The sequence below is a fragment of the Chelonia mydas genome, chromosome 7 (genome assembly GCF_015237465.2).
Source record: "Chelonia mydas isolate rCheMyd1 chromosome 7, rCheMyd1.pri.v2, whole genome shotgun sequence".
NCBI lineage: Eukaryota > Metazoa > Chordata > Testudines > Cheloniidae > Chelonia > Chelonia mydas.
Genome location: NC_057853.1, coordinates 17,378,694 through 17,394,283, shown reverse-complemented (window position 1 = coordinate 17,394,283; position 15,590 = coordinate 17,378,694). Strand labels below are relative to the sequence as shown.

Below are 15,590 nucleotides of genomic sequence, written 5' to 3'. Positions count from 1 at the left end.
CTATCATTAGAGAAAAATCCAAACTAGAACATGCTATGTTAGCATTTAGCAATCCTGAGTGATCAAATCAGTTGGTTATTGTTTAATGCAATAATAGTTTATCCACCACTAATGGCAAATGGATCTGAAAAAGAGCTCTGTGGAAGCTTGAAAGCTTCTCTCTTTCACCAAACAGAAGATGGTCCAATAAAAAAGACAGGACCTCACCCATCTTGTCTCACCGCTGATGGAGGCACAGGCTACATACAAGTTTATACAGTTGGTACTGTATGTTAAAATAATTGTATTATAATCCATGGCCTATGATCTTTATTCATAAGGATACACATATGTGGAAGACATCATCATTATGACACCTTCTACATAATCAGAACCTTATGCCCACAGTACACTGAGGAGCAAACAAACAAACAGTTTAATAGAGATTAAATAAAGCAAAAACAGAATTTAGAATCATGGAATCATAGAATATCAGGGTTGGAAGGGACCTCAGGAGGTCATCTAGTCCAACCCCCTGCTCAAAGCAGGACCAATCCCCAATTTTTGCCCCAGATCCCTAAATGGCCCCCTCAAGGATCGAACTCACAACCCTGGGCTTTAATTGGCTTGACTCACAACAGCACTACTTTGAGAGAAAGAACAAGGTCTTTTTTTTGGTGTAACAAAAGAACAGACAAAATGGTGTTGAGAATGGTCAAAACAGGAGTTTATTCAATTATTATTTTTTAAAACAAATACGTTTGTTTTAAGTTCTGGAAGAGTTAAACCTATCATTTTATTCCAGTAATTCAAACACTAGGCCAAATTCTGCTCTTAATCGTACAGATGAAAATCCATAATTAACTGAATTATACCAGACTTACACCCATATATACAAAATATTTTTGGCCCATAACAACAAAGTTTCAGAATGGAAATTAAGAACCTGATTCTGCCAACCCTTCCTTATGGGAATGGTCTCATTCATTAGGACTACTTATGCCAGGACTACTCACATATCAAGGATCTGTAGGACCAGATTCTTACAGAAAAGCTGGGTAGATTATTAATACAGAAAATAGAAAGCTTCTTTCACTAGCTAATTTCATGCCCAAATCTGGTCTGCTATACCAGTTTAAATTAGGAATAGCTATTTCAGAGCCAAATTCTCCATCATGCTTTATGCCCCCTAGGTATGTCCCCCTAGTTTGGGGGCTGATTCAGCCCTTCACACCCATCAGGGACACTTATGGCCTGGCTGCAAATAGCTCCAAATGTCATTCTGGCATCCAGGAACAGAGAGAGTGAAGTTGTGCTGTAGCTATGCTCCCCCTACTCCCAACCCTGCCCGTTGCAAGATCACACCCAGAGATGCCAGAAGCTGTGGAGGGGTGAGGGTGGGCAGAGGTGTTACCTAGAATCATTGGGCTGGTTTTATGCCACATAGGACTGTCAAGTGGCTGGATCCCCTAAGTTCACTGCCTCTTAGTGCTGGTTCAAAGGGACTGTGGCACAATGGAAAAATCAGGCCAGAAATCGGTGAAGCTGCACAGGTACAAAACCAGTGTAAGCAAGGTCAGTCAGGCCCCAAGCAGGACAAATTGTGCATGAAAGAAAATGGAATTACTGCCAGCAAAATATCTGAAAAGATGGTTTCTGCCCATAGTTTCATTAAGATTCTAAAGTCCTCTGATTTGAAGGCAACAGTGTTCTGCATTCATTAGCTCTGACATTTATACATATTGCCACCATGCAAATTCTTTTGAACTAACAAAAGAAGAACAATTTGTTCCACCTCATGTTCTCTCTGACCTGAGCCTGTTTTTTTAAAAAAGAAAAATGATTACCTTACATATCTCTTTACAAACTGCAGTAGCTGAGACTTTTTAGATGAAATCTGAGCTTATCCTGAATATCTTTGGCTTTAGACTCCTATTGCAGTATATATGCTTTGAGACAGATAAAAGCAAGGACTAAGCAGCCAGTTTACCTTAAGCAAAATAAGAAATCAATTACTCTGTAGGGGGTAGACCAAAGATGTACTGTATTCACTGCAAGAGTGTGATTTTTGTTATATTTAAAAATAACTCAATGTTTTATTGACTCATTGTATGTGATTTGTAGGTTTCTTCAACTCATGTTCTTTTTTCATATTTACCTCTTATGAAGTGATTGGGCTATAACATAGCATGCTTTGTGCACAAATGGAAAGTGAATACCTGTCAATAAATGCTGCTAATTTCTTTATTGAAAGAGTATTCTCTATATGATTCAGGCTCTTTTCACCACCAATTGCATGCTCTGTGCACTTTTTACCCTTCTTAATCTTTTAAAGGTACAGAAGTACATTGTTTTATTTACGTTGGACAGCAATAATTCAGGATACTATAAAGGACATCTAGAAGGGTGCTGTAAAACAAAGCCATTGGTTTTTATTTCCATCCACACATTGCTAACTTTTGATGATCATTGACTACTTGTATCCAAAGCTATTCAAAGAGAGCTTAACAATTCCTACTGTAACTTGGAGTCAACACATTTTAAGGTGATTTATAAGATCCTACCGAGTTCACAGAAGTAACTGAATCAGAGATGAGTCAGATTGACAAAATGGCCACAGGCAACCCCCGAAATATGCATACTGTAGCTACTCCACAAAGGATGCATTTTCACTGTTCCCATGCCTATTACCATCAGCATCACTTCAGAACTTTTGATGCTACTACATCAGTCCCGGAGGTAGGGTTTTATTTTTAAATGTCCAAGCATGTCCAGGAACACCACTTATAAACATGTCATCTAAGTCAGTGGCATTCAAAACAGAGCCCTCATTATGTGCATCGTAGGAGTCCCCACTATGTTTTTACAGACCTCCATATGTGGATTTATCCATTCTCACCCCTATTCCCAGATATAGACATACAGATTGGCAGCTATTCTCCTTTTCATGCGTGAAGGTGGGTTTGAGTAAACTTAGGTTTCACTCGGAACATGTATAATGCATACTCATGCTGTGTGACTGTATGTGCAGTTGTGCCTGTAATAAGGTGTGAAGAACTGGGAACCTGATTTGCGCATCCAGCTTTCAATACGTTTGTTGCATATTCAAATTTACCACACTTTCATTTTCTAGTAATATTACAGAAATTGTTCACACACTCAGCATGCAATTATACCTAGTCCATCTGAAAGAAAGACATTTTCTATAGTTCAAAGAACGATTAGCCAGCAATTCCAAGCATAGTACATATCTAGCATGGAAATATTGTTGCAAAGTTACCGGTATATTCCAGTTCTCTTTAGTGAGTAATTTGGGTATAAAAATATAGAAAACCAGACTTATTCCATTTGGATGTTTTTTTGTCTATTACCAGAATCAGATGGGTGTAGGGAATTGATAATAGGATTGGGAAGGTCTGGATGTTAAGAATCCTTTTTCAGTTTCTTGGGTGGGAACATTAAATGTTATCCTAATAAATCAGGCACAGCAAGAACCAAGAGACTGTTCTGATGAGAAAGTTGGTTTCCGTGAGACTTCCAGGCCAAAAACCAATGGTATAAAAATCCAAATAAATTCCACTTTTGAGGCCATCCCATTACTACTCACATTAATACAATGCCTCTCCCCAGAAATTCACTAACTATAAAGGGGATGAGAGGAGAGTACGAGGTTAAAGCCTGTAGCCTTGGGGCTACAAGTCTAAGAATTTCCAGGAAATTTTAATCATTCCAAAATTCCAATTAAATAGTGGGATTAGTCAATTGCCCTCATTATTTCAATCTGCCATCAGCCTAGATATGCCTGGCTCAGAGGAGGACTGCAATAACCTACCTGCAACCAAATTCTTGCAGGCAATTAATATGCCAAATTACAGTGAAAAAGTGGGACATTATACACCAACGAGGAAAAGCCTGCTTGTTTCCACAATGTATACAATTTCCTGCCCACAACATAATTATTGGATTAATCTATTTCTTTGAAGCCATTGATTTAGTACAAATTGCTAGTTTTCTATGAATACATTGAACAATAACACCATAAAACTAGTTATTGACCATAGGTTTAGTATGCCCCAAAAGGGCTTTTGAAATGTGTCATTATAAAAAGGATGCCACAAGATCTTACAGTTGAACCAAAAGTCTGCATGTTTCTGGATTTGTTGGGTTCAGATTAGTCACATGCTAATCACAAGGTTTAACCTAGTGGATTTGATCTCCCAGAAACTACTTATACCAGTGCTTTAGTGCAATTCTTTCCCAGGAAAGAGACCAGAGATCTCCTTCCTGTCCCCTAGCATGTGAATTTTCTTTTTGTTTCCTCCCCAAAGGGTTATTTTCCTTTAATTTAAGGAGGGTGGGGTTCTAGTTGCCTGGCAGTGAACCAGCAGACTCTAGTTTGAGTGAAACATGAAGTGATTCTCCCCCTCCCTGTCTATCCCTTTTCCACATATTTGTCAAATTTACACCAATTCTAACTTGGATCTATGAGAGCAGACTTTGGATTCTCAAGCTATTGGGTGTTTAGGGATGTTTGGTTTTACTGCAGGTTGTACACAGAAGCTTGGCTTTATCCAGGCTGAAGGATTTGCCAGTCAGCAGCATCTCACACTCCAGGCAGGTGAAGTGTTTCTTGTGCCAGGTCAGCCCTTCAGCTTGCTGGTAGTCCTCCGAGAATATTATCTGTGGAAGTAAACAAATACATCTGTTTATTGGCATAGTTTTTCCTCATGCAGACCAACCATCACCCTTCATTAGGTGAGCAAAGGAAAAGGGTGTTTGCCAAGTTGGAGCACAAAAACAAACGAACACATTTACTGGTCTCCATTAGATATGGAAGCTGTTCTTAGGAGAACTCATAAGCAAAGAGCATGGGACCATTCTTGATGGTGAAACCAAAGCCGCAGACCACATTTACATGTTGCTTTGAAAAAATAAATAAAAATCCCACATATTTTAAATGCAAATAAATGGGAAAAAATTCAGCTCCATTACACTGGATTTACATTAGTGTATCTACACTGATTACAATGACGTTATTCTAGATTTGCGCCAGTGGAGTTAGTAAATAAGCCTGCCCCCTTCCTCAAAATAGTCTGGATGATCACAAAATGAGCTGATTACTCATATTTATTATTCCTAATAGGGAATGAGGTCAGCTCTCTACCATGCCTCAACGCAGGACTTTCCCCCTGCAATACTGCAATTCTTTAATACCAATACTGGTGGCTTCAACATATTTTAAGCTGTTTGTAGAAAACTCTCACAACGGTATCAGAACCTCTCTAAAAAGCTTCTCACCGCTTGTATCTCTTCATGAGATTAGCCTTGTCTACACTGTGCATGAAAGTCGATCTAAGCTATGCAATTTGAGTTACGTTAATAGAGTAACTCAAGTCAACGTAACTTAGATCTACTTACCGTGGGGTCCACACTACGCATTGTCGATGGGTCGACTCTCCTTACTCTTCTTGATCCGGTGGAGTACAGGAGTTGACAGGAGAGCGATCGGTGGTTGATTTAGCGGGTCTTCACTAGACCTGCTAAAATCGACCGCCTATGCATTGATCCTCCGGTAAGTGTAGACAAGTCCATAAATAGACATAGGCTCCCATGAGAAAACAATTACATAGTCTATCTTCAACATACTGGACTACATTTCAAGGAGACCATTTTCCAGGACCTTTTAAAGACAGACCACATTCAACAGTGACAACAGCAGTTTGCTATTCTTTGACAAAGCTTCTTAATAGTTAAATAGCTCTAAACTAGGATCTCAGACCTGAACCTCTTCAAATTTGAGACTAAATCTCTGGATCAGAGTCTGAGTCTATCCAGTGATTTTGGTTCTAGGTCAGATCTAAAAACCAGAGGAGAAATATTACCTCTTTCTGGTTTTAATATGAGGAAAATCTCACAAGAATGGTTGCCCTTGTGAGGAGATTTTGGCATGAGATGATGGAAACTTTCAAGATGATGCCTTTGTTGGCAAGAAATATAACACAACCAGCTCAACAACATTTTCTGCACTGCCGATTCCATACCTGAAACCCAGCCCTATACCTTGAACCTCCTCTTAAATCTAACCCTGATTCAAATACTGGCTCCTTAGACTCTCTGAAAAAATTTAAAAGGTATTTAAACCACAAGTGCCTGTTTCAATGAAAGCAACAGCATATAAAGCCCATTCCAATTCATAACCCTTACTGCTATCTAACTGCACGGAGACCTCACTCTTTTAGTAGCCCTACACTGCACATCCCCAACTCACCAGCCAGATTTCCTGTCCTTGACATTTCTAGAGCCAGTGGGAAGCATCAGAGAACAAGTTCTTTAACTACCTTCCACATATGGCATTTGAGCCTATTGATTCATGAAGGAAGATCACCAGGTCCACAGAGCCTCAAACAGGGGTGCATGTGTATGCACACTCCCTCTCCCCCTCCCCTGCCCCTAACTCACACACAAAGCATGGGAGGAAGGAAACCCCACAAAAGCAGGATGCAGCTATAAGAGAGTTTCCTGGGCATACAGAGATGGAGGAACAGAAGAGGAGTAGGCCCTACAGGTCTCTTTGCACAAGGTCCCAGACAGCCTGTCTGCCTAGGCGTAGCAGAATTGCAGCAGGGAATCAGCCCTACCTCATCACAAGCTGCACAGCGTGGCCTTATGCTCTCACAGTAATGGCGGCCACACCAAACAGCACCGTTCTTCCAGAAGTAGATCAGGTCAACTAGAGGTTCAGAACACTTGTAGCACACGAAACAGGCTGGGTGCCACTGGTGATTGTAGCCTGCTCTGTCCACATACACCACAGGGCAGTCCGTAGGCACCACCTGTTTGCAGATCTCGCAGCACTAGAATAGAGAATAGATTATTGACTGTGTGGGGAGCAGAGAGGCGGACTCCTTCTGCAAGTCATATGGCAATCAAACCTGCTGTAAATACAAGGCATAGTCATTATTAAGAATTTTGCATATTTTAGTGACTTTTTTTTTTTTTTTTTAAAAGGAATTCCTGATTTATGGCTTGTTTTGGATCTTGTATTCTTATTTATGCCGTTGGTAAGTACTGACAGAACTGCCATGGTGGACTAGTACAATAATCCATCTAGCCCAAAATAGTCCATCTTGTCTTCAACACAGAGGAATTTAGATATTCCAGGGGAAGCAGTAATTAGACAGGAATGCTGCTAATTGTTCAATAATATACCAAGAGGGGAACACGTTTTGGTCTCAGGATCAGCCAGATAATCAGCTTATGTCCTGCAGTAGGAGGATTAAGAGCTCTTGTTTTCAAACCATCAGTGGCCTAGCAGCAGAACAAGTGTGAATTCTTGTACAAATATGTCCAATTTAGGTATTGCTTTAGCTGCATAATTTAGGCTTAAGTTGTTTCCCCCCCCTCTTACTCTCAGCAAGAGTAGTTGGAAGAGCTGAGGAAAGGAGCAAGTCGCTGTGATATTTTTCTTTTGAAGGAAGAAATGATTAAGTAGTAAAAAGTAAAACCAGACTCAAGGAGCCGACACAGGCAGTGCTGCAAAGTTGTCCAATGAAAAGCATTAAAGATTTGCTACCCCAGGATGAGAACTGAGGGCCAGTGATTCAGCTGGGATAAGTTGACATAGCTCCTCTGAAGTCAATGGAGCTACGTGAATTTCCCATCAACTAAAGATCTGGCCCCATAACCTTCTGATGTTAAAAATTAATCAGATTTTTCTCATTATTTCACAGGCTGCAAGGTACCATTGTAATCATCTAGTCTGACATCCACATAGTTGGGCCATAGGACTTGCCTGAATTAATTCCTGCTTTAACTACAGCAGGTCTTCTAGAAACTTTCCAGTGATGGAGAATCCCCCCACAATTCTTGATAAGTTGTTCCAATAATAAAGTTACTCACTGTTAAAGATTGCACCTTGTTTCCAGTCTGAATTAGTCTAGCTTCAGCTTCTAGCCATGGGGTAGTGTTATATCTTTGTCTGCTAGATTGAGGAGCCCTCTATTATCAAATTTCTGTTCCTCATGTAGGTAACTTATAGACTGATCAAGTCACTCCTTAATCTTCTCTTTGAGAAATTAGAGTTAAATGCAGCCTACAGTCTTTGTTCTTAAGGGCCTGACCTAAAACTTGGCCCTAGTGAAACAGATTGGTAAACTGGGCACAAGAACAATCTGGATTGCTGTGTATCAGTGACTTGTCCTCTTCATTATTTACCACTCCCCCAATCTGCATATCATCTACAGAGTTGATCAGTTTTGATTTTACATTTACATGACATCTTGTAACTCAGAACAAACAACAAAAATCAGCATGTCTTAGCAGGTGTAATTTTGTGCAGATGTTGAGAGATTAAGATCCTGGTTCTCCTTTCACATACACTTGTTTAAAACAGGTGTAGAGCTTCATGGACATCAGTGGTATTACCCTTCATTTACATGAAGGTAAGAGAATCAGACTCCACATGCCCACAAAGGATGGGAAATGAAAGCTACCTGAAGGTACTTGGGGAGATCTGTGAGCTTGTACTATAATTAGGACCAGTTAGGTTTATTTATTTTATAGTCCACAATGGGAAATCCTGCAATCATTTTAAAAATACAGTTAAAAAAAGGTCTATTCTCTACAGCCAAAAAAAAGACTTTATTGTGGCTGACAGGTTGCTCTTTCTGTCCATCCAAAATTGTAAAATGGGAACATAGTCTGCCTCATAGCTGCTGAGTCCGCACTTGATCAGCATTTTAGTTTCTTAGTCATCAAATGAAGTGCTTTTTAAGTGGCAGCTGGAATTTCATCCAGCACAGCCTTTGGCTGTAAGGCAATTTTCTACGAGCAGTCTTTGAAGCACTGTTAAAGTTTCATCAAAACAAGATGTACTGCTTAAGCAACTTCGTCTCGCATGTGTTGTGATTTAAATTGCTCTGCCTGATTAATTGTTTCATTGAGTAACTCTCTATTTCACAGAGTTTAGTGTGGCAAGAGTCATGGACGATCAGAGGTTAAGAATTAAAATTCAAGACTCCAACTCATGTTTAGAGCAAACAGCCTTATGTTGGTGTTTGCACCAGGAGAGAGAGGAAAGACAGAAAGCTTTTCCCCAACAGTGTATATAGAGTGACAGTTTCTGGGATCTCTGACAATCTGAGAGAGTCCTGTGGTTGGAGAAGGGGTGTGGGCAGAGGGGCAGGACGCATGTGGTTTGACTGTGTTCCAGGTTTGTAGCCTGTGCAATTATATAATTTAAACAAAAAATATTAAGCTGCATAACATTTGACTTTACTTCCAAAGATCTAGATAATCTAAACACGGTCATATAATCTGAAAATATGTGGGAGGTTCCTTTAAATGAATGGGCTTTACATACCATCCGAACACTGGCAACTTCACTGTAACCCTCTAGATCAGTCTGGGGACACTGGTTCTGTCCTGGCTCAGGGAGGAGGGGGCCACCGAGTGAATTCACCATCGTATTCAGCAGCAACCTGGAGCTTGCTTGCTGCCTCATAAAGGAGATCTCTAAGAACCGACCCATCCCAACTCTGCTGATTTTGGGAGAACTGACTATTAAAACACAACATTAACAAGCAAAAAACAACACACACACACACACACTCTCTCTCTCTCCCTCCCTCCCTCCCTGGGTTCAAGCTCATGTTTCTTGCCAATAAAAACATTTAGAACTTGTTTCTCTGTTCCCTCTTCTGTCAATTATTCAGTCTTCACTAGGCAGCAAACAGTAATATTTCCACTTTTTCTTCCTTGTGGTAAACAAAATTCTTTTGCACATTTTGTCGGGATCATAATAAGGCACTCTTATCTTACAGCTCCATTTCTCTGGGGATGAGTGAATACTTCATTTGCGGACTACCACCTGGGGTAACTGAATGCTACTCCCTTCCTCCAAATTGAATGGTTTCAAAATTTGACCTCTCAAAAGAGCCAGTCATTCTCAAAGCTCTTTTACAACTGAAGTTTCCAGAGTTGAAGCTACTTCTTCCTTTTTGAATATGTCTGTGCTGCCACTGAATATTTATTAGACTGCTGCTGGCCTCAAACTATTTGGAACCGTGGCTAATTTTGATGGATTCCAACATGCTGGTTGGAACACTTCTTGAGACTGGGTGGGTCAGAAATAGTCTGTTTTCTACCTGACAGAAAACTAGTTTGGCTAACAGGAGATATCGAGTCAGAGCCCGGTCCTGTTATAGCTACGGAACTCCTCCCCCATGGCAGAAAAAAAGTGCAGCCACAGTGGTTTGAGATCAGCTCCCTTCCTTAGGGAGAGAATTCCATGGATCCAATAAGTTTTGCTTTATACACTTTGATTCCAATAGGAAACAGCTGCCTGAGCATGCAACAGCCATTTCAAGACTGGTATTAGGGAGGTATTCGCCAATTGATGCGTGCAATTAATAGGAAGGGATTTGTCAAGGGGAGACCAAATACTGCACAGAGAAATGAACTGGAATGGTCCCATGTAGTTACTGTTGTCACAATGCAAAGCTGCGAGCATCCTGCACAAGGTTTTAATTCTGTACTTCAGTCTGATCTCCTTGACAGCAAAGTCTGTTTGAATTAGGCCAGGGTGAAAAATCAGCTGCTGGGATTCATGCAAACCTTTCCTTTGGATACACCTGAGTCTGTACCCTCGGTACAGAAAACAAGCAAAATGTTGCAGAAATGAATTCTGAGAAAAAACCCCCAACAGTACACCCTACCAGGTCACGTTTTATAACCCTGGTAGATCCCAAGACTGGCTGTCTCCCTCCACCTTGGCTTTCATAGCTTCTATCTATTATCTTGGGTGTCAGAAAACTGACAAGTATAGCTTACTGTCCTGGTAAATCCCAAGACCACAGATGAAACACTCCTTCTCTGAGGCCAGCTTCAGATGGCATGGAGATTGCTTAACAATTTGATTGAAGCCTCCTAGGAGAAGCAGTGGTAGGGAGGGTAGAAGCGAGATCCCACAGACAAAAATAAATCACTCCATGTAGTGAAGATGTTGCAATATTCAGGCTTACACTTTAGGATTTTGGGAGGTGCACAGAAGATGGTGGCATTAGATAATAGCAATACTCGGATCTAAAGTGATAACGGTCTACATGACAAATAAAAGATTGCTCTTAGTATCTTTACATCCCTTTTACTTCATTCTCTGCCTGCATTAAAGCAACTTTAAATTAATTCTCACATTCATCTTTTTCTGTATACTCTATTTTGTTCAGATCTCCCCTATTGTTTTGGCCTCTCACTAATTGAAAGGTAAATGCTGTATTAGAATACCATTTGCTGTACTCTTGGCCTGGCTCTTCGAGGAATAAAATACCAATACACATCTTAGCTTGGACAAATTGTACAGAATTTGAATTGCAGCCCACTTCATAGGGGGGAGGGATAGCTCAGTGGTTTGAACATTGGCCTGCTAAACCCAGGGTTGTGAGTTCAATCCTTTAGGGGGCCATTTAGGGATCTGAGGCAAAAACTGGGGCTTGGTCCTGCTTTGAGCAGGGGGTTGGACTAGATGACATCCTGAGGTCCCTTCCAACCCTGATATTCTATAGCTGCCATCCCATCTTAGCATTTAAGATGGACCCCCACAAAGCCACAGGCTTGCCTTGCCCCCTAATTGAAATTCTCAAGTTTCAGGCCCCAACTCTTAGCTCTTTTACAGGTGTAACATCACTGGAGTATGAGAATCTTGTGGTATAAAGCCATTGAATCAAAGTTCAGAATTACACCCTTAGCCCACAGCCTCCTTCCTTCATCCATGCTACTTTTAGAGGCAAGAAAAATAAAGTGTGCGCCCAGTACTTGGCATGCATGTTTCTGTGTTGAGAGTAAGGGGAAATGTGAGTTGGTGTGGACAGGAGGAGGGAGGAATCTCTGATATGCTCTAACAAAGGCAGTGACAGAGGACCAGGAAACAAGTTAATGTCACCACATAGCTCTTATCATGGAGCAGCTTGTTTAGCACGTCATGTGGCACTGGAGAATGAAGAGTAAGAGTCACATTAGCATTGCAGGAATCTGAGCATTGGCTGAGCCAGCCCTGATCTCTGTCTGGCCTAATACTACTTTTCTTGCCTGTTTACACTTGCATGAAGTGGATGTAAAAATGCTACCAGTTTTCACAGCAGTGATTACAGAAAGGCTAGAGAATCAGACCCCATTGTTTGTTTTTCTGTATTAGAATTAGTTTTTCAGGATTCATTCCTGTGCAGTTCTAGGAAAGCCAGTATTAATTTAGGACATTAACACATTCAGCTTTTGAGATCCTAGCCACTCAGGCCAGTTCAGCTGTGTTAAGTGCTGCATCAAGTCATACTAAAATGGATGCCCTTGTTAGACTGGGAAATGTGCAATTACTCTTTGGTATGGCAAAGCCTGCTGTGGAATTTTACAGCGCTGCCTCAAAGTTCAGTTATGTGATACCTTAATTACAAGGGAGACATTGGTGCTATTTTTGAAACAATTTCAGTTTTCAGCTGGTGCCTGAACAAAAATAAAGCTTTAAGTTCTTAGAAGAATAACACCACAGTTATGTATTTGCTTGGAAGGACAAACTTCCAGTCTAAATAAGCCCTTTGTGCCAAGATGGCTTTTATAAATTAGTTAATGGAAGCCTTCCTTTTCCGGATACTAAATTTTTTAGTTTGTGATTCTTCACATAGCTTTAGGTATATTCCCAGACTAGTTACATACTAGTCGACATGGACAATGAGAAAGTTAATAAGAGGTCTTTACTCAATATAGAATGAAAAGTGACTGCACTTTTGACATGCTACAATCCCAGTATAATAATTACAAGAAAATACTGCCTTAAAAATTCACACGTTAGTTTTTCAGCTTTAAAAATCAATCCATCATTGAAGTTACCTTCACAAGCGTCAGCATGAAATAAGTTTCCAGCTCAATGAATATATTTTATGACAAGCATTTCTTGGAATGATCACGCTGACCACCTCAGACCCCTTTTAAACTTTACGTTACATTAGATTTATACTCTCCAAGCACAAAAGACTGGTAAAGAATCTGGATACTTTCGGAAATGCATTTTTCAATCCCAGCTGTGCACATCTATGGATGATGGGTTCCATATGTATTAATATTTCATAGGTTTATGATTTATCTAAAAATAACTGCTCTTGTAACTTCATTGCAGAGCGCCTCCACCATTACGTGTTCAAAGCATTATGTTCAAATATAATGCTGCCTGATATTAAGTGATTTTTACTTTTATTTGGGTTGAAGACCCAATTGAATTATTCAATAATTTATGGGTGTAGTAAAATAAAGCCATCAACTGTGTGTGCGCTTCATTTTCTCATGCCTAACTTGAGACAGATTGTCTAATTTTTAAAGGGCTGAGAACCCATAACTCCCACTGAAGTCAATAGGAGCTGCAGGTAATGAAAACAAGGCTGCTTTTTCCCCATGTGCTTAAATTTAGGTAGTAAGCTTTTGACTTAGGGAGAGATTTTTAAGACGTGATCAATGTTGGGTGAACACTCAGAATCATAGAAGATTAGGGTTAGACGAGCCCTGAGGAGGTCACCTAGTCCAACCCCCTGCTCAAAGCAGGACCATCACCAACTAAATCATCCCAGCCAGGGCTTTATCAAGCTAGGCCTTAAAAACCTCTAAGGATGGAGGTTCCACCACCTCCCTAGGTAACCCATCCAGTGCTTCACCACCCTCCTAGTGGGATAGTGTTTCCGAACACTACGTTCAATGAGAGCAGGGTTGGGCCAACACTGAATGCTTTTGAAAGTTGTTTGGGCAATGGGAACTCAGCCTGCAGTAATGTCCGCATCCACAAGAACTTCACAGAAGTAAAGATACTTACATACTCCACTCCCATTGGTGCATCATTCAGGGCTCCGTTGGCTGAAACAGGCGGTTTACTTGTAGCTGCATTTTTGTGGTGTTGCTCCCCTTCCTCCTTGGCACTGCCACCTTGGCCAGGAAGTGCAACTTCACCAACTCCCAGAGCATCACTTTTATATTTCTTTACAAAATCTTCCATAAGCTTTATCTCACTTTCAGCAAGGTCATGGCAGTGGGAAGTGTCCTGGTCATAAATAGGGAGCTGCCTCATTAACTGCCTGCGACGATAGGATGCCCCTTCCGTGCCAGCGACTGGTTGCATATCCTTTGGAATCAGTTCCATGTACTGTATAGCCTGATGTAGGGAGAAGGAAGAAAATCAATATTCTCAAAGTGGTTCCTACAGAGAAGTACTAGCTCTGTGTGTATGCTTAATAATTTTACAGTTAAGATGAACATGTACAGACAAAAATAAAAGGTAGGCTGAACTTCTGGAAGCTAAGTTGAGTTTTGAAGGAAGAGCTAGTCAAAATTTTTCAAGTTTTCAAATAAAATTTGGATGAGAGACGGGAAAGTGTCAAATGTTTGTTTTTCCTTCTTGTTTTTCCCCAACCAGCTCTATAAATACCTAGAGAGATCAGCCAACCTGATATTTTAGCTCAACTCACACATTCTCAGTGTGACCAGGAATGTAAATACTATCATATATAGTATTATATCTAGTGCTTATAGAATGCATGTCATCTGTAGGAATCAAAGCACTTTACAAAATGATGATCCCCATTTGTAAAAAGCCAAGTTACCCAAGGTCACCAGGCTGGCCAGTGGCAGTGCTAAAACTTCAACACAGGTCTTCTGTGTAGCAGTCTGGTGGCCTAGCCACATTCTTGTGTCCATCCCAATATACATGGCTCTCACAGTCATCTAAATAGCCTGTTCAACTCTAATAGGTCTGGATAAGCCTGTGTAATTATCTGAGCCAACACATCTTCTATTTGAATAGACTTCCTTCAGAAGTCCCTTCCTAGCATTAAAAAAAACCAAAAAGAAAAAAAAGAAATAAGAGTTCTAGTCTACATAAACAAGCCATTCTAATCAACGTCTTTGATTGCCAGGAGAGATTTTTTCAAAAAGTTGTTTGCCTAACAAGCGTATCTAGTAACTAAAAAATAAAAATTCACTCAAGTTGAGAGTCATCCCTTATTCTTTAGCTTCAGATGAGCTATTAGAAGAAGTTTGAAGTGTGTGATCAGCTCAATTATGTCTAGACAACTAGAAGACTAGTGCATACATCTTTGTGCATAACTGCATCAGTATTTAATACTAAGCCAGCCAGAGCAGTAATGTGTATTGTATTAGAGTCAGTCAATTTTCCCCTTCTAAAATGAAGGGAAGCACCTAGCAGGTATAGCAGGGTTGATATGTGGCATGTCTTTATAGTTTTATTCATATCATTTGCATTGACAGTGGCTTTTGGGATCTCAGCTGTTCCAAGATATTGAAAAAAGAATTGTTGGCCAGAAGAGCTTTATCCCATCCACATTTGGTTAGGATGACAAATCATTCCTCTGATTCAGGCCCCGCCACCCATTCACCCAGGCCCCATCATATCACTACAGTATGCTCCATGAAGGGCTACTATTGAAAGCCTCAGCTAGTGCAGAAAGCAGCTACCCACTTATGTTTCCCATCCAACTCCAGATTACTTAATTGGGAGTTGCATCAGGACCTTATTTAGCAGTGTTAGTGAAAGGCAGGATAAATTAGAACACCCCCAAAATTCC

The 15,590-nt window shown here is 40.5% G+C and overlaps 1 protein-coding gene across 3 annotated transcripts in view; it reads right to left on the bottom strand.

The window, feature by feature from the left end:
• Positions 1–684: 684 nt before the first annotated feature.
• The window catches only part of LMCD1 (LIM and cysteine rich domains 1), a 65,618-nt gene continuing 50,712 nt past the window's right edge, over positions 685–15,590 (bottom strand). For all 3 annotated transcript variants that reach the window (XM_027823712.3, XM_037904902.2, XM_037904900.2), the window contains 3 exons: positions 13,826–14,161; positions 6,618–6,833; positions 685–4,659 (listed from right to left, as the gene is read on the bottom strand). In XM_027823712.3, the coding sequence (XP_027679513.2) occupies positions 4,501–4,659; positions 6,618–6,833; positions 13,826–14,161 (711 nt within the window). In that variant the 3' untranslated portion in view covers positions 685–4,500. The remainder of the gene's footprint in view (positions 4,660–6,617; positions 6,834–13,825; positions 14,162–15,590) is intronic.